This window comes from Labrus mixtus, chromosome 17 (assembly GCF_963584025.1).
Source record: "Labrus mixtus chromosome 17, fLabMix1.1, whole genome shotgun sequence".
In the NCBI taxonomy this organism is placed as follows: domain Eukaryota; kingdom Metazoa; phylum Chordata; class Actinopteri; order Labriformes; family Labridae; genus Labrus; species Labrus mixtus.
The window spans coordinates 10,587,964-10,608,534 of NC_083628.1; the positions used below are offsets into that span (position 1 = coordinate 10,587,964).

General features: G+C 40.3%; 1 protein-coding gene across 1 annotated transcript in view; it reads right to left on the reverse strand.

The window, feature by feature from the left end:
* LOC132992114 (membrane-associated phosphatidylinositol transfer protein 2-like) overlaps nucleotides 1–20,571 on the reverse strand; it is a 54,950-nt gene that overhangs the window by 6,132 nt on the left and 28,247 nt on the right. The window contains exons 4-26 of the mRNA XM_061061260.1: nucleotides 20,180–20,394; nucleotides 17,177–17,298; nucleotides 16,784–17,017; nucleotides 15,038–15,373; nucleotides 14,856–14,951; nucleotides 13,832–13,936; nucleotides 13,641–13,705; nucleotides 13,026–13,113; nucleotides 12,028–12,181; nucleotides 11,727–11,916; nucleotides 11,488–11,607; nucleotides 10,304–10,515; nucleotides 9,505–9,680; nucleotides 8,195–8,365; nucleotides 7,944–8,084; nucleotides 7,062–7,223; nucleotides 6,117–6,265; nucleotides 4,673–4,789; nucleotides 3,263–3,379; nucleotides 2,996–3,144; nucleotides 1,579–1,728; nucleotides 1,256–1,439; nucleotides 1,043–1,171 (exon numbers count right to left, since the gene is read on the reverse strand). Coding sequence (XP_060917243.1) covers nucleotides 1,043–1,171; nucleotides 1,256–1,439; nucleotides 1,579–1,728; nucleotides 2,996–3,144; nucleotides 3,263–3,379; nucleotides 4,673–4,789; nucleotides 6,117–6,265; nucleotides 7,062–7,223; nucleotides 7,944–8,084; nucleotides 8,195–8,365; nucleotides 9,505–9,680; nucleotides 10,304–10,515; nucleotides 11,488–11,607; nucleotides 11,727–11,916; nucleotides 12,028–12,181; nucleotides 13,026–13,113; nucleotides 13,641–13,705; nucleotides 13,832–13,936; nucleotides 14,856–14,951; nucleotides 15,038–15,373; nucleotides 16,784–17,017; nucleotides 17,177–17,298; nucleotides 20,180–20,394 — 3,582 coding nt within the window. The remainder of the gene's footprint in view (nucleotides 1–1,042; nucleotides 1,172–1,255; nucleotides 1,440–1,578; nucleotides 1,729–2,995; nucleotides 3,145–3,262; nucleotides 3,380–4,672; nucleotides 4,790–6,116; nucleotides 6,266–7,061; nucleotides 7,224–7,943; nucleotides 8,085–8,194; nucleotides 8,366–9,504; nucleotides 9,681–10,303; nucleotides 10,516–11,487; nucleotides 11,608–11,726; nucleotides 11,917–12,027; nucleotides 12,182–13,025; nucleotides 13,114–13,640; nucleotides 13,706–13,831; nucleotides 13,937–14,855; nucleotides 14,952–15,037; nucleotides 15,374–16,783; nucleotides 17,018–17,176; nucleotides 17,299–20,179; nucleotides 20,395–20,571) is intronic.

Below are 20,571 nucleotides of genomic sequence, written 5' to 3' on the forward strand. Positions count from 1 at the left end.
GTTTTTGCCTTTTTGTTTAAACAAATAGTCTTATTAGTTTATTCTGCACTTGGGTCCACCTCCTCGTTTTTCCAACCGTCCGTGACACAATTCCTTACAACTGAAAGTGATTCTCTTTGCAACACACGAGAAACAAACGTAAATGATGTAACATTCCCGGGGGGTTTGTAGCTAACAGACAGGGCTTCTTACATCTGTTTGGTCACTTTTAACTTTTTGTGTAACTTTTTTTTTTAAACTGTTGTTCCTGTGATTTAGATATTGTACTTTGATAATATTTCTTTAAATGTGCAGCACTTAAAGAAACACACAACATTTGTAGATTAAGAACCTCAACCCTTTACACGGATTTATTGACCCGTTGAAAGATCCAGAGCTCGAGGTTGGGCGCTTCATGTCTGACTGACACTACTACACTGTATATATGTATACAAAGCTCTGCTCCAACCTACTACGACTGACAAATGTGTCACATAAGAGATGCTCTTATGCAGAAGGAAAACATTTACCGTCAAAACAAAAATGTAGAGTATGACCTCATCGAGTGGAAAATTAAACACGTTACAAAGACACACATAGCAGCCACACTTCACGGTCGGATTGCTATTCAGGAACAGAGCCTTAACAGTTGTATGACCTGGTGATCCTACCTGACCTAATATGGCAGATTTCCATGAATTAATGATATGCTCCTGGAGCCTCATGAAGAGGCCAAGTTGCAGAAGAACCTCCACAAACTGTCGAAACTGAACCATAAAAGAATTATAACACTCTGAAAATGACAATGACCCACATCATGAATAAATGAAAGCAGTTTCCAACTTTTTGCCTAAAGAAATCCTGTTTGACTCTGATGGCATTAAGACCTTTGCACGTAAGCTTACATATCAAATTCAGAAAGGTACTCCTGATTTTGAGTTCTCTGTTTACGTCATTTTGAACACACACTTTCTTTTTCACGATGTTTAATTCCCTGTTTGAGAATTCTGATGGGTGTAAAGCGCTATACGGTGCCTTTGGTTTATCAGAATTAATTCCATACCTGACACAGGTGCTGCATCTTCTTCGTCGGCCTTCCCACTATGTAGATGTGTGACGGAGACAGGCCGATAGACGAGTACACAGAGATGTCCTTGGTGGAGCCATATGCTGCAAAGATCCTCATGTGCGCCTGATCGAAGAGGGAGAGCTGCTTTTAGAGAACTTTAGAGAACTTTTTGACACGAGACCACATGAAACTTGCAGCCTTCCTTACCTCGTTAATGAGGGTTTTGAGAAAGTTGGCCTTGTGCCGGAGTGGGTCGTGTACCAGCCCATCGCAGAATGAGACGATACCGTGAGGAAAGTTATGCTGAGAGAGCCAGGCCACCACACGCTGTTTCTGCATGTCAGGACGACCCGTTACATACACGATCACGTAACCCAAGTCCTGCCAGTATCTGCAAAAGTAATTAGATACAGAAAGCAGACATTCAGCTGTTGCATTAATTCTTCTCCTTCATTTGTCTTGATAACCAGTGTGTATACATCTGACTGCAAAATAAATCTACAGAGACTTCTTCTGGGTGGGATCCTTACCTCACCACATCCACAGCTCCAGCTCGAACCTTTGGGTCGCTGCCCATTATAGACACACTGGCAGCAAACGATCCGTCAATACTGAACACAACGAACTCTGTTGCTCTTGGGACGATAGAGAGATAGCTGTCTGCACATGTGTGGTCTCCCCTTTAGACAACAGCAGAAAGAAAGATGGAAAAAAAAAAACATAGTGAAAATAAGGAAATGTAGAAAAAAAGACGTTTTATGTAAAAGAGGAAGGACTTATGAAGCAAGTGGACACCCAAGAAACTGCCTTTTTATTGAAGAAAATGCACAGTTCCCTCGAACGGGCCCCCAAAATGTCTGTGCCTTCAAATGGAGAAAGCTATATGTGTTCTTTCCAAGCTTCCAAGTCAAGTGTTGAAGTCAAGGAAAAATGTGTTCTCAACAGTTTCAGTACCAGTGGAGATAGTGTTAAGTAGTTTACTTCTGGATGACTTTCATGAAGAGAAAACACGATGTGTTACCCTCGTACATGGTGGCCTTTTGCAGTTCTCTCCCAGACGACACAATGCAGTGACCAGTAGACCAAGGGTCCCCAAACTTTTCGGCATGTGACCCCCAAAATAAGGTGCTAGAGACATGGAGACCCTCACTGTCCATGGAGGTGGTTAAAAAACCCTTTTAGTGACGTATTGAAAGAAATGCTAGAAGCAGAAAATAATGAATCTATTGATCTATTTTTTTGTATATATGTTCACAATAATGGGTAAAATATGCAATTTTAAGTAATTTTTCATATAAATTACATGTGTTTTTTGAGAAGAAGTGGCGACCCACCTCTCATGGTCTTGTCCCGACACCCACTTTGGGAACCGCTGCACTAGACTACTCATTTAATGGAGAAAATGTGATGCAGTGCAATAAGAGGTTTCCTTTAATTGGAAAAAATCTGTGATGTAGTGCCCAGAAAAGTGCTCTTCTACTTAAGAAAACACAATGCAGTGTCCTTTAATGTTGACTTTCCAGAAGTGAAAACATGACGGGGTGCCTTCTAGGGGGTCCTTGAAGTGGAGAAAATGCAACGCAGATTCCTAACAGGGTGAACTATCCCTGCAGACTACACTAAATCAAGTGAACTCTAGGGTGCCTGATTCAGCGGTGAAAACTAGATACAGAGCCATAAAAGCTGCCCTTTATGCTAACAAGTGATTATGACCTGCACTCGCCTCTATATGATTTCATATTTGATTGTTTCCTTTGTGTTCATTGCATTTGTCAGGAAATAATAGTTGTTGTTTTTTTTAATCTTAACCGGGGTTTGAAACCATTTCACTATAAATACATCACAATTTTATTCATTCTGGTGACCTGCACCATGCAGCTAGTGCCCTTTTTTATTTATATACCCCTGCCCCCCAAACAGCCTGAGTCAGACAGTGACTAATCATACCTGACCACCATTTTGACAGGATACACTCCAATACCCAGCCTCTTGCTCTCAGGGATGACATAAGAGATACGTCCACTGCTGTTGGTGAGCTCCGTGTCAAAGTACACCCACTCACCAGAGGGAGGCTGGGTCATGATGTGGATGTCAATCTGCGGGAGATAACGCATTGACCTTAATGACACAATTGATGATGCTTGTGTTACACAACCCTTTTTTCTTTTTTTTTTTTGTTTCTTTTGGCACATCACAGCTGGACATCATCATTACCTTCTCTCCAGTGAGGGTGACCATGTCCAGAGGGCCGTACATGAATCGCCCGGTCACCATCTGGGCTCCGTCCTCGTTGAACACAGCGTCATTCACACGGTGGTTAGCTGTCACATTCTGACACGCAGAAAGGACACAACAGGAAATCAAAATGCTTTCACTCATATTGTCGCCATGTTACATTTATTGAGATAACTTGTTGGGTGTCATTTCACCCGGGGATTGGGGAGGGTATGACCTCTTTAAACTGTGCAGTTGCCAACATTCAAATGAGAGAAGCGCTCAGTTGATTACATTTTTAATTAAGCTTAGCACTTAAGCTTTACTAGCTGCGCAACAGAGATGTTGGCCTGGGTTCCACCTTTCATGCAACATTTAGGTACCAATCCAAATCCTCCTGTTGGGAGTTTCTTGCATGGAGTTGTGAAAAAAAATGTCTCTTCTCTAGTTAAACTAAAACAAAAAACCTCATTGACACTTCTACTTAGTTAAAGTACTAAAGTATTAGCAGTAAAAGAACTGCTTGTGCGGTAAAATGTCTCCTGTTACTGATACATGATTGTCTCTGATGGTTCTGATCCACAGATGATAGAGCAGCTGTTAATGGTTGTGATGGTTGCTCCAGACAGAGATTCTTGTCTTGAGATACTGAACTGTTCCCCATCCGAGGGCTCAAGCTCCTGCTGATGGAGCTGATGAATTTGAGGAAGTGAGAGATGATGAATCAGTGAAGAGGGAACAGGGTGACTAAATTTGGCCTCTAACAGTTATTTATATTAAACCATCTGATGGTCAAAATCAATCCTCTGTGAAACAGCCAACGGCTAACAAGTCACAGAAATGTGACAAGGAGCCCTGATTTATTGCCGAAACTACTGAAAACCCTTGTTTCAAGGTTCAATTATACATTTTTATATTATTACCTTAAAGTACGTATGTTTTTTTAAAAAGCATCAAACAAAATAGAACTGTGAAAAATGTGCTGAAGTCGAAATAAAGCACCTTGTTTACTTTGTCTTTATCAAATTAGGTGTGCTTCATTCTAGGACTATGGATTGATTATAGAATTCAGTGTATCAATAATGAAGAAAGTTACACAGCATTGTGTTGTTGCAGAACCGTTATGAGGATAACAACTAATTAGTCAATAATCAAAACGATGTATGTGTAAATAAATGCAACAATCAATAAAAACTTAAACTAAACCAATACCACCAAATCATTTTGAAGAGGGTACCGATGAAGTAATTGCTCAAAATAATAAGTGGGGACTCCATCACCATTACAATGAAAGTATTGGAGACGCTGACTCAGCTGGAGTGTGAAAAAAGTATCCATTTTTACATCTACATTGTAAACATTCATATACAAAATACTTGCAAAGGGGAAAAATAGAAAGAAGGGTCTTACCCTTATTTTAACATGAGTCCTCTTGCGGAGCCACTTCTCTCGAGGTTTGGACGGCGTGAATTCAGACACTTCTTTACCATCCAGCTCCAAAATACTGGAGTTTTCGTGTCTCATCACCTGGGGAAGACAATGTAAGTGGTGAAATGGTGAGTGGACTTGAGCTTTTATAGCGCTTTTCTAGTCTTCTGGCAACTTACACCGCAGGTCACCCCTACCCATTCACACACTGAAGGCCCTATGTTAAGTGTCCATCAGTATTAAGTAATCCCATTCATAAACATTTATGCACCACCAATAAACCAATGTGAGCAACATGAGGTTAAGTGTCTTGCCCAAGGACACATCGGACATGTAGCTGCAGGAGCTGGGGATCGAACCCCCGACCTTCCGGTTAGGAGACGACCGACTCTACAGCTGGGCCACAGCCCCTCCCCCCCCCATATGTATATGTATTTATTTAAAAAATAGTCTGGAATACGTATTATACACAAGTTGTTGATCACAGTGCTGGCTGGGAATCTTTGCTTGTCTCAGCACTTCACGGTTCAGCCAAAAATTTAAAAAAAGGATGACACAGCAGTCTGCCAAAGCAATGAGGTTGAATTTTAGATGATATTTTACTCTAGCTTCTTTCTTTTGATCTTTATATTCTGGATCCTCATAGAGATGAAAATAAATGTATATCATTTAAACTAACCAATAACTGTGAATGTCATGTCACCTCAGATCAAAAGTCATGATTACACAAAATTCATTACGATTCATGATGTGAGGGCCATGAATTTCCCCACGTTTAATAATGCTAATAACTTTATTTGTATAGCACTTTGAAAAACAAGGCTTCACAAAGTGCTTTGACACAACAGAGCATAACAACAAAACACCTCAGCAACAGAGCTACCCACGGATGAGACAGACAAATTTGTGCCAACCACAAAGATCACCATCGTCAATAGGATTCATCCTCTGGGAATCATGACTGTAGCCATCCCATGGCAACTTTTTTTTTTTTTAGAAATGTTGAGATATTTCACTTGAAACAAAAATGTAAATTTTATGGTGACCTCAGATGAAATGTTCAGAGATCACCGAAAAATGTGTTTGAGAGCTTATGATGAGACAATTATCTACTTCCAAATTCAGATGATCACCAGATTTACTGTTGACTTAAAATTCTTTTTTTTTGGCAATCAATCAAATAGATGCCAAGACATTTTACTATAAATAAATGTTGACTTCCTGGTGTTAGAGGATTACTGATGCCTGCAGGATTCATCCTCTGGAAAGCATTGAATCGCTTTACCCAGTTTTACTGCCATTCGTCCAATACTGATTGAGACATTCCAGAGTGGACCATAATGATGGATGGATCATTGCCAAAAAATAAACTATGAATTCAAGATGGAATTGAAATTTTGACTTTATTTATACAAACTCGACAGACCTGTCGTAGTAAGAAAGAGACGACATCAGTGGATTCCCAGTACGAGGCATGAAAGAGATGAGGCAGAGCCACTGTGGGAAAGGCTGTTAGGGCATCCGGACAGTAGAGGGCGTAATCCATCCTCTTACTGCCCCACCACCGAGAAGCAACTACAGAGAAAGAAAAGAGTAAAATTACAAATCAGGGAATACATTATCTCGATGTTTGATGTTTCCACTGCAAATCTACGTTCTGCTCATCAAGAGATGAACTCTTTTCACAAACTGTAAGTAAGAGGTTTAAGGGTTTAAATAAGAGATACCAAAGAAAACTAACAGTGATAAGGTCTAGAGAGGCTGGAAACATTTACAAACAAACTCAGAATCTTTGAGAACCTTGTCAAAGTTTTTTTTTGAGTGGAAACAAAGAAAAGGTTCCCGTGAAGCTGAGCTAAGAAAAGAAAAGTCGCACACAAGGATTGATTCTGAATCTCGCTTTTCTACTGAAGGAGAGCTATCTGAGAGAGGAAGGACAGAGCACTGGGAATGAGGATGGAGGCTTGCATCCTTCCTTCATGTCCTCTTACTATTACTACAACTCCCAGGGTACCTTGCTCTACGTTCTTCAGCACCCTGGGTGACGAGAGCACAGAGCTGAGGTCTGTGATGTCAGAGGTGACATCGGTGAAATCGGAAGATCTGTTTGAGCTGTCAGAGCTAGTGACCGAGCTCTGCTCTGACTCCACCCCGTTGGATTTCGGGAACACCTGCCGAATTTTCTGTCGTAAGCGAAAGGACGGGTTCCGACCGGACAACCTATTGTAGGGCAGAGCCAGCCGGGACGGTTTGGGCGAGCTGACTTCATGAGGGGATGTTCGGTGGGAGGAAATCAGAATGTCAACACTTTAAATGCCAGCTAGTAGACCAAAACATGGATTTACGCAAAGCAGGTGAGTGTTCAACTCACTGGTGGCGATGTTGGAGGCGGTGTAAGAGTCGGCTAACCCTGACACCTGGCTGGCTAAGCTGGCCTCACTCGCCCTGCGGTTACATCGAAGGTGAGGGACTCCAGGTGATGTGGACAGGGGGTACTGTCCATCCACAAACATGTGTGAGTGAGAAGAATCAGCTGCGGAGACGGAAGAAAGGAAACATAAGAACAAGCTGGGTTAAGGGAAAACAAAGAATAACTTATAACTAACTAATAATCAACCCATGATTTAAAGTTTATATGAGGAACTTTCAGTTTGTGTCCATTTCAGAGATCCCTGCGTAAGGGGTAAATCCTATTTTTGATGATCCTGTCTGGTCCAAGTGTGAGTAATGTTTTCTCTAAAAAAAAAAATTCAATCTGTTTTCAACTGTGGAAAACGTTGCCGTGGAAACTGTAAACAGAGGCTGGTTCTGAAGTGGGAGCGCTATTCAAAGCCACCAGATTCAATTGATAAAACAAATAAGTGTGATAGCTGGCAAATTTCTAATGTGATCAAATCAAACGTTTTATGAGAGCAGTTATCAAAGCTGTGAGTCAGGAAAATAATCTCTGAAATCTGATGCTACAAGAAACAACTGAAGAGCTGCTTTAAACAAGATAACCATTTCTTTTCTTTTCCATGAAAGTTTTGCTAAAGTGAAGAAATCTACAATACTGATCTGACCGTGTCTGTTTTTTTTGTCCCGTTGAAGGATTTACTCACATTTTTTATCAGTGAATAAATTAAGTAGTTTGACATTTGGCGTTACACTTTTTTTCCTTCCTTTGGTAAAGTAATAAAGAAGACTGATTTACTTAATGTGAATTCAAACCAAACCAACTAGAATAAGAGGAACACTGCATCAAAAAACTCACTGTCTGAGTGGAGCTGTGAGCTCTGCCAGTTAAGAACAGGCACAGGGATGGACGTCTCATTGACACTATTCTCCTGGCAGCGCTGGTACACTGAGCAGCTGGACTCCATCAGAAGCTGAGGGTTACTCTGAACGGTGTCAACTAGGAAGACGGATAAGAGAAAGATATGAAGTACAGAGACTTGCCTCTTTGTGGTAAAGACTATATATGGTAAAACAACAGTTAAGCATCTCTTGTTTTTGGCGACTTACCCAGGAGAGCTGAGAGTCCGTCACCTAGAGGAAAGCGCTGATAACGAGGGACACTGCACGGAGGCAGCATGTGAAAACGTTTGTCCAGGAGCGGCTCAAGGCGTGAGGCCGAGGGATCAGCTGGATGAAAAAGGTTGTAAACCTGCTGACAGGCCGGACGCAGAGCGGACACTGTAGAGGGGAAATGAACACACTGGGAGTTAAAGGGTATAGAAAGAAATAAAAAAACCCTGTTTAAAAGTTGTAACCTGTAACTACACCTGGCAATGATGTCACATTGAGCTGAAACACCCCGAGATAAACTTCGCCATCACAACATTCAGGTGAGAAATTAACTGGCTGTAGCTCATATAAAATATTTTTATATTCTGTTTAGGTAATATTTGAGGAAATAATATTCAATAATCTTTGAGGAAACAATTCCATGACTTTACAGAAAATGTAGGACACAAATAGCTTTGCTGGGATTGAAAACCTGGCTCAATCCAAATGTTGAAGAATTGCCTTTAAGAACCCCCAAAGCTCTAGTTTGCTTTAAATGTAATCCTAAAAAAACTTCTTTATTATTTTTCTTCTGGACAGAAACAGACGTCCTGTTTCATCCTGCTGCCGGGTTTCATGCTATGCTAGGCTGACCATCTGCCGAATGTGGCGACTTGTTTAACATACAGGTATAAGTGTAGTACCAATCTTCTTGTTTAATTCTGTGAAATAAAGATAATATCCAAATCATATGCAATTTCAATCATATTCCTCTTACGATTTGTAAAGACAAATCATGCAATAAGTTTAAAATAAATAATAAATACATCACTTCCTAAAGGAATTAATGTCTACATGTTGAGTTTTTTTAAAGAATGAATTGAAAAACTTGTAGAACACTTTTCAAACGTTTAACATTTTTTGTCAATTTGCTTATTAGCAAACAGATGTATTGTATGTTTACAGAGAAGCTTCTCCTCTTTAAAGCCCAAAGGACACACAGACCCACAGTGAGCACTGACTTTAATCACGTATTTGTCTCATCTCAAGCAGAATATTTTCAGCCTCTGAGATCAGAAACATGACGTCTGACCCCTGACACCTGCTCTCCAGCAGCTGGAGACATGAAACTCTCACAGCAAAAAAAAAAAACATCAGATGTTCAAAAACTTTCACTTCCTGCTCATATTGTAAAAATAAAATGTTGTGTAGTTTTTCATTTTTCTACCTTCAGTAAAGGCTTGATTAGGTACAATAGGAACTTGATAATAAAACTACAGAAACTAAAAAAAACAAACGCACAATAAAAAGGAAAAACTCTTCCTCACCATCTAATGAGGGCACCACTGTCTTCCGCAGTGCGAGCACAAGCCCCAGAGGAGAGCCGAACAGGAAGAAGTCAGTCACCTCAAAGTCAAACTTTCCCAAAGATCCTCCTTCCAGCATGGTGCTGTTACTGGAGCGCCGGGATCCGGGTTCCCCGTGGAGAACACTGGAGTGAAGACTGCGCAAAGAAAAAACAAACACAGTGTTTATGTCATTACTCAGGAACTTATCTCAGAGAGACAACTCTGATCTTTTAGGTAAATACAATAGCTATAGTACAGTTTAAGTACCATAGTATTTGGATTAGAATTGATAAAAAAGCAAAAGTATGTATTAACCAGAATGGCCCCTTTCTGAAACTTGTGTATTGTAATACTGGATGAAATGCATTAATGTGCCCTGCGCTTTAAAGGGGGTTTCTGGTAACTGTACACATCGACCCTGATTGTGCATTAATTGGTGCCTCAGTTCCTTACAGAAACATAATGTATGGCATATATTTATTAAGCCTGCAGCCCCATAATGGACTGTAAGGGCTGCAGCATCACATTTTTTTTTGTGTCATTGTGAGAAATTGGTGTTTCAAATTGCTACTTCAGATCCAACATTACTTTATATATTATTAATACAAAAAAAACGTACTGGACAATGAGCAACTCTTGTGTTCTTGTAGGTAAAATTATTGTTTTTCCAATGGAGTTTTACTCAAAATCAACAAGTTTGGCGTCTCTCTAGCGATCCTTTACTAAAATTTACAAAGATTAGTTTAAATCTGGTGGAGACTTATCCTCTGTGTCTGACCTCGACAGGAAGGCTTGGTGATGTTTGATGGTGTCCAGCTCATACGTCGACGAGTCGCTGCGTTTGCGTGGAAGTTGCCTCTTTGGGTCATCAGGACCTGAGCATCGAGGGATGTCGATGTTGCTGCGGCTGAGATGGCGACTTCCTTCAAGGGTCGGTGAGGAGGGAGAAACACTGTTTATGATGATACCTGGAGAGAGAAGGTCTGTGTCCTGAAAAAAAAAACAAGATCAAGGAAAGAAAAGAACATTGTCAGGTCTGAAACAAGGGTAAAATATATTTATAATTGTATATTGCAGTTTTAATGTATAACCACATGAGCACAATCCCCCTATGCTCATGAATGGCTAGCTAAAGATCTATGTATTACTTTTGTCTTTAATGTGTCGATTTAGTGTCAATTATTTTGCTCCTAAAAGACCCTTAGGAGCCAAAAAATTATGTGACAAAAGCATTAAGAGAACACTTTTTACATAATTAAGGTAGCTATATTATAAAATGTATGTTTTGGAACTTTAATCTGTGTTTTTTAGCTTGCCTCACTTGAGTGTGCTTTTTGATACCATAAGCTAGCATGGTGTTTTTGTGTTATAAGCATGTTAGCATGGTTTTGTCAGCACAAATCTCCAGCCTCACAGAGCTGCTAGCTTGTTCCTAGACTCACATGTGATTTGAAGTCACATCACGAGCTGAAGGTAAACTTATTTGTTTGTTTTTTTTAACCTTTATATTAGTTGCCCCCCATAAGTTAGAAAAGAGTTTGCCAAGTAGTGTGTTGTGTAGCGTGCCGAGATAGAATCCACAATGCTGTGACATTAGCATGTTAGCATGAAGATATAGGCCTAACTACAGAATTTAAGTGAATATAATGATATATTGTTTTATATATATATAATATAAATTTCTAGTTTCAGACATAGCATTTATAACAAAACAGATTTATGAAAAACTGATTTTGCTATCAAGTTAATTTAATTGAATGACATAACAGACAACAAGATTGTTTTTTTTCCTTTAGGTTGATGGGTTGCGATGTGTGCTTAAATAGTTGCTGCTGAGGTTGGAGTTAGTGGTTTTCCTATTTTACATGTGGCTACTCCACCTTTTGGGGAAATGTTCCAGTCCCTAGTTGCTTGGCTCATTAGCACAAGACTTATTTGATACGAGACAGTTTAAAGTCATACCTGGACACTGATGGCGCTGCCCCGTCTGCTGCTGTTTTGGCTTTCTGACACAATCACTGAGCTGCTGCAGAGAGCATCAAACCCCAGGATACCCCCGACACAGTCCCCAATCACACACACCTAAAAAAAAAAAAAAAAAAAGACACACAAAAACATAAATACACAAACACAGATAAATTGGCTTAATCTGTACAAGCATCACCAAGCCACTGGTAGAAATCGTTGGACGCCTTGCTCACCTGGCCGTTAAAAGTCTCTCCTTCTAGAGACTTAATGAAGTCGCTGTACACCTGGTTAGCTCGTAAGATGACAGTTGCAACAGCGTCTTGATACTGAGGTGCAGATGTGGCCAAAAGTGGCAGAGCAGCCAGAGGGATGTGGTCCTGACTGCTGGACAGACAGCCCTCATCATAGCTGTAGGGACTCAGGCTGACGAGCAGAACAGACACATTATTATTTCTCTGGTTGCGCGTTTAACATTAACACAGCAGGTTGAGCATGTATTACAGCGTACTAATTAAATTATCGGGTTATGCTCACTTTGAGACCAGCGAGAATGCATCAACACAAACAGCTGGACAGGGGACCATCCGGATGGCAATGCGGCCCAGAGCAGCAGGGTAGTGGACCCCCATCACAGTCTCGAAGGCTCCACTCAGAGTGTTTCCGTCTCCCTGCTTGCTGTTCTGCTCACCTTTAGACAGACAGGAACTGGGTTTTATTTTTGCATTTTGTGGAATTCTAGATCAATGAATTCAAATCTTTTGTTTGGCCCTTAAAAAAAAGAGTGAACGGGTCCACTGTCAAGAAGCACTCAGTACATTTTCTGTCCTTTGAATGTTTCTTGTGAAGTAGGGCAACAAAATATTTGATATTCCATGTAAAAAAAAAACACAAAGTGTATATATATTGTTACGGCAACACAGTCCCTGATAGGTTGTATGGCATGGTTGTATGGGAGCTTCGTGGGAGTTGTACGAGAGACTGTCGGTGCCTTCCCATGTTCTTTGTAATTAAGTCTTTGAGTTATTGTCGCATGTTTTTGTTAAATAATGAACTGTCATCCGACGGAGGAAAGCGTTGGTTTGAACCGAGCAGAGTGAGCTGGTCCAGAGAGTGACGCATCGTTGTGCTGAGAGAAAACTGCAACAGATAAGGTCTGTCTCCCTAACAATTATGCCGCTGGCAGCAGATGCCTGGAAGCCCTAGACATAGTAAAAATCCCAGGGTTGTGTTTGCCGTGACAATATATATGTTTGGTTTTTATTTTTCCTAGATTGTTTACTTTTTAAACAGACTCAGATTAAGTAAGTGGTTATAAACAGCCAATTGAGATATATTAAAGCTCTGTTTTTACCAAGGAACAATACTTTGGTTCTATTTTTCATCAGCAGGATAATGGATACAATTGGATAGTGTATAGCTAGTCCAAGAATAGAACCATTACATTTTAGAGCAGTTCTCACTCACTTGATAGATAGATAGATAGATAGATAGATAGATAGATAGATAGATAGATAGATAGTTTGCTCCTTTACCAGAGCCAGTGTCCAGAATGTTTCCTCCATGCAGCACCAGAACGAGGGCGTGAATTTTAGATGGTTGGAGACACTGCCGAGACGAATCCTGCAAGAAGGCAGACGGCAGACAGAAGGAAACAGGGTTAAAAAAAAAAAGATTTTTGGGAAAAACCGTAGAATTAAAAAAGAGAAGACAGTAACAGCATGAAGCTGGGAAAATAATTTTAACAACACTGCACAATTTAAAAAAAACCTAACCCAAAACAAGGATTGAAAGTTAGCCACAAGCTCCCAAAGCAGTACATCAGATTCATGTTTTTAAACATTAAATTGCCTCTTCACCATGAAATTCAAATGAATTCAATTTGACATATTTGGCCCAGTTTCAACAGAAAAAACTAAAACTTTCTTTGCCCTCATCTGAATCTCCCACCCCCCTTTCACAGACCAAAAATAGGGCCCTTAAATCTTTATAACTGGTGAAATAAAATTCAGCTGATGGATGCAGCAGACAGAGGATCCTAATTTCACTCCAGTAAACGGAGGAGAAGTTGGTCTACAAGACATTTTATTAAAAGTGAGAATGTGAAAGAGAAATTAATGAAATAAGTAATAAAAAAAACACAGGCCTACCTCCATGACGCTCTCCTCGTTACTCATCACAGCGTACTCTCCACCTGACTCCTGGTACAAAGTCTCTGTGAAAACATCCGTTCATTCTATCATGTCTATTTCAATTCTGGTTTTCATCTATCAGTGTACAGATTCAACCAAAACCTCGAAATATCTCAAATTGGATGCTATGTGTGTAATGAGTTGCCTACCGTGTGCTTCATCCGCCTCTGTTGTTTCGATCTTGTCCATCAGATCGTTGGAGCTCCACTTTGTGATCTGTTTGGCAAACATCTCCTCATTGTCAGAGAAGCCCTCTGCATGACACACAGGAAAGAAGACTTATACACTATCTGAAACTAAGAGAAACCTAAGTCCAGAAACAGAAGACTCCTTTTTATGTTTTTTTTTTTTTAACCGACTCAGTAGACTTGCCCCTTTAGAAACCTCAGACCCCCTCCAGGCTTACTATTCTTGAATTTGCCCAAAACTGCTAAAAAAAAAAAAAAAAGGGATCAAAACCTCTGCTTCACTGCTCCTAGACTATAAGAAAAACCTCCTGGTACCTTGTACATTTTAAGTCCTTCTTCTAAGGGCAAGTGCATGTCTTACCAGAGCGATTGTGTGTGAGTGGGCCTATAGACAGAAAACAAAGGTCTTGGAGGGGGCATCCTTTTTCAGGATCAGGTAAATCTATTTACCCAGAAGGAAACGGTTAAAAACATCCAGCGAGTCCAATCTGAGTAACAGATCAGTGAAGTTGAAGGAACTACAAAACACTTCAAACTGCTTTATAGAACTAACAGACCAACAACCATTACTTTATCTGTAGCTACAAAAATCCCATGGTATAAAGCAGAAATACACACGGTATATCAAGCTAAACTACAAACAGGGGTTTTCAGGGTGTTCATCTTTCTTATGACTTTTTGTTTCACTGAATTGACACCAAAGAAAGTACAGAAAAGAGTGACAGGTGAGGCCGACCCTTTGGTTTTGAGGCATTGATGCTGTTGCTTTCTTGTTTTTGAAGGCAGGACTGGCTAAATATGAATACGCTGGTGGATACTCTTTGCTACGCCTCTATCATGACAGAGATGTTGCTGGTGTGGCAACTTGGAGGAGTTTACTTTTCATGCTTTTTTGTAAATCTGAAAGGAATCTTGAGAAAATCACATGAAAGATGACATTTTCTGTATCATTCCGATACAGGGGGATCTGAAACAAAGATTTTACCGTGAGCATCAAAGAACTCGTCGTCTGTACTGTCCTCTGAGTCTCTGGCGATACTCTGCATCCTCCACTCGGAGATGTTCTGATGGGATGGACTCCCTGTTCACACAAAAACAAGTTCATCAGAAGATAAATTCATTTGTATGCGCTGAATAAATGATGTCATTTTAGAAACTCATCCGTACCTCCTCTCTTTGACGACCTATTGGAGGACCTGGAGGAGGTGGACCACTGCTTGGTGAGCTCCCCTCGTGTCTCCAGTGAGTCTCCAAGCTTCCCCCCTACTCCCCCCTCTGTCTCTGCAGCCGACCCACCCACTTCAGCTCCCTGGTCCGGGTTCACAGAGGAGCCGTTGATATCCGGCCCCCCCTCCTCGTTGAGGCTGTACTGGGCCATCTTCTTAGCTAGAGCCAGCTGCGTCTCCAGCTCCAGCTGCCGGATGTCCTCGATGGTGAGACCATACCACTCGTCCTGCCAGCACCACGCCTGTCTGTGAGCCCGAACCATCACTTTGCGAAGACCTGAGGGACACAAACCAGGATTTAGAGGACGGCAAATTCATTTTAATAAGGAACAAAATCAGATTTCTGTGACATACTGTAACTTTTACAATAAAGAGTTATGTTCTCTTTATAAGTCAGTTTTTGGCTCCATGCTAAAGTTTAGAGATATGAGAGATTTTAATATTAGTGCTTTTCACACTTTTTACTTTTCTACGTCCATTTGTATTTAAATTGCTCAGAGAATTTGGTTTAATGTTTGATAACACGTCACTTTTCACATCTTTTAACATTTAAAATTGGATAACAATTTGGACTTTTGAATAAGTATTATTTGTATTTTGTATTTATCCAGGTGAAGCCTTATTAAATAAAAATCACTTTTACAGGAGTGTCCTGAACATAGACTGCATATAAAAATGGATGTTGTGTCAGTGATGTCATCCATTGGTTTTTGAAGAGGGGTGTTTAATCCCACAGTGGAGTGGGATATTTTGAAAAGCTTACTCTACTTAACTTTTAACACCTCCAGAAAGAGGCAAAGAGGCGGAGCTAAGGCATGCTTTAAGTCTCCTCCTCAGCCCTTGAATGAGTCATCCCCCACTCTCTTATCCCAACATTTCCTGTCTCTCTTCAGCCGTCCTATCTCATGAAGGCAAAGGCCCAAAAAAGAACAACAACAAAAAAGGGCAGAAGCATATTAAACGAAAGAAAGAAAAAGTTCCTCATGGAGTGATTGTTAAAGAGTGTGGCAGAAGAGGTGGCTGTTGGTTCATGAGTCTGAATGAAACTCTACAAGGAGCAAACAGAGGGCTGAAAGGAAGAATCAAGATTTATGAATCCCAGCAGAGAAACAGAAATACATTGACTTCAGCAGGAAATGTATCTAGACTCCTTATTTATTTGCAGGAGCTTTAGAGACAGGTGCCTGATAAAGTGAAAGAGGACTTTTTCAGACCCTTAAGTCCTTTCAGACCCTTTAGTCGTATGCAAGGAAATAGCTTTAAACCTAACTTTTTTGGATATACTTAAAACCTTTTATTCAGTTTGATATAATGAAGTTTGATAAATTATGACCATATTACAACATTTAAATTGCCATTGCCTTTTTCATTAATTTTTTTATTGTTATCTTTCAAATCACTCAGAACTTTTAGAGGTTCACTGCAACTTTCTGGCTGACTTCCTCAGGTTTATGGTTATTTTCGAATTCACCGCTTTTCCTTTTAGATATATTTTCAACTTTTTAGCTCAAGCCCCAAAATGTGATCCTTTAAAAAATGTCTTATTTATCTTAAAATCTTGCAGAAGTTTATAAGGTTTTTCCTGTTTTGGGCGGGTTATGTCTTTATACTTTAGTATCAAAGAGAAAGACCTGACTTACAAACTAAAGGAGGAAAAACACACACAGCTGCCCTCTATCAAACTTACCCACGTCGTGTATAAAGCGTTCGATCTTGGACTGCATGCCCCAGTATCTGAATTCCACTTTGCAGAGTTTGTAGGCACACATGACGGGACATTGACCCGGACTCTGGTTGATCTCTTCAATCCAGTCGTCTGACAAAGGACCCCGTTTTGTCTTAAGGGACTGATACAGCTTTGGGTCTTCTTCCACCAGGTACTCATGAGGAGCGATGTAGTCCTTCACTATGTCTATGGGGTCTGAAGAGGGACAAAAATCATTATTATGAATCAGACAAATGCAAAACTGATGTCACAACATCCTGACTGAACACCTGACTCAAGGTGCTTTCTCATCTAGACTTCAGAGTTTTCGGTTAAGGTGGTTGAGGTTGTGTTTGTGACTGACGACAGACTCACCTATGGTCCTTTGTCTCTTCTCAGCGGAGGACAGATTGAAGACATCCACCTGGTTTCCAGTATCTGGTTTATAATATGTCTCAATGTCTATAGAGAATTTCTCCACAAATGGACAAGTATACCTGAAAGACAAAATACAAACAACTTTTCAAGTATGTGGAGGAAGCTGAGAAGATTTTGTCAATAGGCCTTTTGAGTCACGTAAACCCTAAATCCATTGATGAGATACTGTGAAGACAGGCTCGTTCATCAAACACCTAATGTCTAGAAAGTTTGAGAATTACAAATAGCTGTTCCAAAGCTCTCGGACACGGAGTTAGAAAACATATCACAAGTGATATACTTTTTGCATTATTACTTAAACTGCACTGTAACAATCTAAATGGTGTGTCATGTAAATCATTCATTTATCCGAAGGCCACTGACCACCAACGTTTTCTGGTTCCATCTCATCTTTATTGAGGCTCTATTGTTGTGGCTTTATTCACATTTTGGGAACTGAACTGGTTTTGAACAGATCTTGAACCCGTAAAACAAAATCCATCAGTTTAGAAAATTGGCAGATTAATGTGATGAACTCCAAAAATAGGCTTTAATTGTTTGTTGAAGTCTTACTGCATGGCCTATATTTCTGAATATAAACTTTTGCATGGATTTGCTCTACAGCTTTTGCTTCTTCGCTGAATGTCTTAATGAACCACTGTTTCCTTATGACTGAATATTGAAGAAAATGTGTATGAATATTACAGGATGCCCGAAGTGGCCAAGACAACTTCTGGAAAGAAACATCTGAGCGCCCAGACTGATCAGATTCCAAGGCCAGCAAGTGTTAAGACAAAAGCAGAAACAATCATTTCCCTTTTCATTCAAAGTTGCTTGATCTTGATTAAAGCATGGAATTACCATAAACGCTAAATGGATTTGAGCTTTCATAGTTTGTATAGCTTGCATTACACTTTTCTAGTCTTCTGACTCCTCAAAGCACTTTTTACACTGCAGGTCACAACTTCCCAATCACACCCATTCACTGATGCAGAAGCTGCTATGTAAAGTGACCATCAGTAATAGTTTGTTAATTCATACACATTCACTAGCCGCTGACACAGCAGCTGGAGCAATTTGGGGTTCAGTGTCTTGCCCAAGGACCTGACGTATGGCTGGTGATCGAACCCCCGACCCTGGACCAGGCACACAAACACACAAGTCTTACAAGTGAAAAAACTGTCCTTGAATTTAAAAATGTCCATGAAAAAACTCCCTCTCTCTCTTGGCAACAGGCTGATTAAGAAAATATGTCTTCATGAGATTTGCCTAAACCTAATGGAGGAGCTATAAATATTTAATTGAAATCCCTCATATCTTATCTATAAGAATCCAGAATCAGTGCCAAGGACATGACATCATGCTCGTCTTGAAAAGTAGACTTGACAGGGCTGTTTGAAGGATTAAGACATCAGGCGAACATAAAAAGTTGGCAACAGTGTGTGCAGTTAATGAAAATATGATTATTCAACTGAAACGGCTCCATATAAAAAAAAACTGCTCCCTCAGCAAAAAACAACCAAAAGTTGTTTCATTGGTCAAATTAATGGAATTAAAAGCCCCCATAATAAAAACCATTAACACACTTTTATTACTCAAAGGTCAATCCTTCTACTCCAGGTGATGCCAGCCTGCCAAAAAGCAAATGTTTTTATTGCTCTGGTTGGTTTCAGTGTCGGAGCCGTTTTGCAATAGTTAATTTAGAACCCAGTTACCGCACTCATCATTTCAAAATTCTGCTTTGGGAGTCAATTTCCATTTAAAAATGTAATGTGATGGATTCTAATTAAGAACATGTACTCAAGTCCTGTACATCTTTAGTTCTCTACTCTTTTCTTGGTTCAAATGACTAAAAGATTTGGAATTACTCAAGAACATTGCCTCAGCCTACAGCCATGAAAAAGGCTATAATGGGTTAACCAAAGAATGTCTGCTATTTATTTATTCATTTATTTGCCACTTACAGATTCAGATTGTTTTTTTTTAATGTTCTGACACTTTACAGAAAGGATCCCTGAGAGAAAGACCTTCTTTTACAAGAAACACTTGTTTGTTTGTTTTTACAGAAATGGACGTTACACCGCCATCGACTTTAAAGCCCCCAGAATCGATGGCCTAAACCGCCATTTTTACCTCATAGAAATATAGCAGGTGCTGGTCTTCCAAGGTCTAGATTTTGTTGTGTTATTGTGTGCGACACGAAATTGCATTGGATCCAAACTAACCTTTAAAAACACAAAATCACACGAACAAACATGCTGACCAAGGCCGCGGCAGACCAGCAACTCCAGTATTCTGGGATGTCAAATAACTGTTGTTGTCAATGGAGTCTGGTGGTTTAGAGGAGAGCAATGTAACAGCTGTTTCTCTTTATTGAAAAGGGGCTTTAAAAAAAAAAAAAAAAAAAAAGGTAAATATCTGAGGCCATTTTTTTGTATATACAGGCAGAATTACAAACTGAGCCTGTCAGGTAATATCAAACATTTTAAAGATCATATATCTTTTATTAATCCTGCAAGGGTAAATTCAATTTTTACACTCTGTTACTGATCATGCTACACACACACACACACAGGCTGAAATACACACACATGCATAAACAGGATCCTTTGGACATGCACTAATGGAGAGATGTCAGAGTGACGGGGCCGCCTGTCAATTTCCAGATTTGGTCCACTGACTTGAATTGGCGACCTTTTAGTTCCCAACCCGAGTCCCTACAGACTGAGCTACTGCCGCCCCGACGATAGCCCACTTTTGCCCCATGGATTAAATTGCAGCCTTATACTCTGATAGGGCTGCAGGCAAGAAGCACTATAATGGAGTATCTCCAAAACAAGATTAACCTTTCAGTCATTTGAACACCAACACGTAAAAATCGGTCCTTGGTTCAAAGTTATCCAAATTGCTCTTAACGTAAGGATCTGAAGACTTGCTGTCAGTCTTATGTGGTTGACTCACCGGGTCCGTGTGTAGGGGTAGGCATTCCAGGACTCCTCTTCCACGCGTAGGGCAGCTTGAGGCAGGATGGCACAGAACCAGGATGGGATGTGTTTGCCGATGTGATAGACTTTGTGTGTGTACTGACCCGAGCCCCCGGGTCCGTCCTCGTAAGGCTTGTTCTCCAGGATCTCCACCCCGCTGCCCTCGCCGCAGCTCTCCTCCCGGCTCTTTTTCTGCAAAGTGTCAGAAAGATGACAGGACACAGAGAGAGGAGGATGAGATGTGGGCTCTATTTGACGTTACACTACATTGTCTTGCATGCTGATACTGCAAAGTATTTGGGTTATTTCTTAATGAAAGATACCGTTAGAAAATGGGATCAATTTGTTAGACATATAATCCCTTTTTTT